At 42.9% G+C, this 2,060-nt stretch overlaps 1 protein-coding gene across 1 annotated transcript in view; it reads right to left on the reverse strand.

The window, feature by feature from the left end:
* TMEM57 (transmembrane protein 57) overlaps positions 1-2,060 on the reverse strand; it is a 65,685-nt gene that overhangs the window by 7,114 nt on the left and 56,511 nt on the right. The window contains exon 9 of the mRNA XM_011955625.1: positions 988-1,162. Coding sequence (XP_011811015.1) covers positions 988-1,162 — 175 coding nt within the window. The remainder of the gene's footprint in view (positions 1-987; positions 1,163-2,060) is intronic.

Raw genomic sequence — 2,060 nt, forward strand, 5'->3', positions numbered from 1 at the left:
ACCCTGTTAGCCAGGATGGTCTCGATCTCCTGACCTCGTGATCCGCCCGTCTCGGCCTCCCAAAGTGCTGGGATTACAGGCTTGAGCCCACCGCGCCCGGCCTCCTCCAGCTTTTTACATGACTCACTCCTGCTCTCTTCCTTTGGGTCTCTGCTCAAATACTACCTACTCAAGGGATTTTCCATGATTGCCATGTTAAAAAGGGAGACCCCTGCCACATACATTCTGCCTCGCCATGGCTTTATTTCCATCATTGCACTACTGCCAACTGACATACTCCCTGCTGGCTTGTTCATCACCTGTCATCGCCAGGGCTGTATTCTCAAGGAATCTTATGGTGCTTGGCACAAAGTAGGTCTCAGTAAATATCGGCAAAGTGGATGACCATGGCCTACTCTCCAGACTCTCCCCTGCGGCTCCCTCATTTGTAACCTCTGCTCCAGTCAAACAGGCTAGCTGCAGCTTGGAACACATCAAGCCCCACCAGCTTCCAGCCCTTGCCTAAGCTGTTTCTTCCGTTTGGACCCCTCTACCTCTCACCATCCACCACACTGCTGCTTCACTGGGCCAACTCCTCATCATTCAGGCCCTAGCTCAGACATCAGCTCCCCTGGGGAAGGCTCCTCTCCAACTCCCCAGACTAGTTTCGTCCCTGCCTTTTTCTATGTTCCCACAGACCCCATACATACTTCTACATAAGCACCTTTTGATGCCTCTGCAGTTCTCTACTTCAACAACACTGAGCTCCTTCAACACAGAAATCATACTATTCTCTGTATGCCCTGCACTTGACATGTTCTCATCTCAAAATATATCTGCAAATGAATTAATGTGATAGTTCCTATATTTCAATGTTGGGTACTTACCAAGACCCTTGAAGAGAAAACTGAAATGCCCTTTGGTTGAGAGCTCTCAGGAGAGGTCTGGCCTGTGCATCCCTGTGCATTATCAGTCACACCACCTCACCAGGGGCCCATGCTCTCCTACCTTGGGCAATCTCGAGCTGCCGCTTTGCATCGCCCAGTGCGGAGAACAGGTCCAGCTTGATTCTCGTCTCTGCGCTTAAGCTGTTCTCCAGGTGCTGTGTTTTGTCTTGCATGGCTGAGAGGGCTGACATTAACACCTCAGTGTCCTTCTCATTTTCCTTATATTTCCGAAGCTCCTATCAATATCATCAAAACAGCAATGCTACAAGGTAGTTTTGGCATCGATGTCTATAAATTAGCCTGAAATCACAAATTAAATCCCACTATTCTTGGTCTGGCCACTAGAACACAAAATTCTGGTGTTTCATGGGTTTAGGCAAGTGCTAAATGTGTTCATATGGCAATATTTTAGAAGATAATCATTTGACTGTGTTGGGCATGTGTCTAGATAACAATGAAATCTGCTTTCAAATAAAACACTTTTCTTACAGGCCTAATTCAGAACCACGGAGAACTTTTTTCCTTGCTGGCCATGTGCAAATTATTATAATGCTGTAATCAAACTTGCCAAAACTTTTCTCTCAACCTGCACTAAAAATTGTAAAAATGTTAATTATTTTGACAGGGCATACTGCAGAATAAGCCCACTTTAACGTAGATAATAAATATATACAGATATTTGAATTTTTTCTTTTTAACAGAAAAATTCAAACTTATTACAGAGAATTTAGGAATACAGAAAAATTCAAAGTAGAAAATGAAAATTACTCATAATACCAACACTAAAAAATTTTATATTTCCTTTAATCTTTTATGCATGTGTATCTTTTAGCATAAGTGAAATATTACATGTACAGTTGTGTAAAGTCTTTTAAAAACTAAATGATTTCAACTATTGTCTGAAAATAAAATTTTTATTGGCTATGCAATATTCCTGAATGTTTACATACCAAAATTTAAATGACTCTCCCATTGTTAAGACTGTTTTCAATTTTTTTTTTTTTTTTTTTTTTTGAGACGGAGTCTTGCTCTGTCACCCAGGCTGGAGTGCAGTGGCCGTATCTCGCTCACTGCAAGCTCTGCCTCCCGGGTTTACGCCATTCTCCTGCCTCAGCCTCCCGAGTAGCTGGGACT

The sequence above is a fragment of the Colobus angolensis genome, unplaced genomic scaffold (assembly GCF_000951035.1).
Source record: "Colobus angolensis palliatus isolate OR3802 unplaced genomic scaffold, Cang.pa_1.0 Scaffold4, whole genome shotgun sequence".
NCBI classification, from domain to species: domain Eukaryota; kingdom Metazoa; phylum Chordata; class Mammalia; order Primates; family Cercopithecidae; genus Colobus; species Colobus angolensis.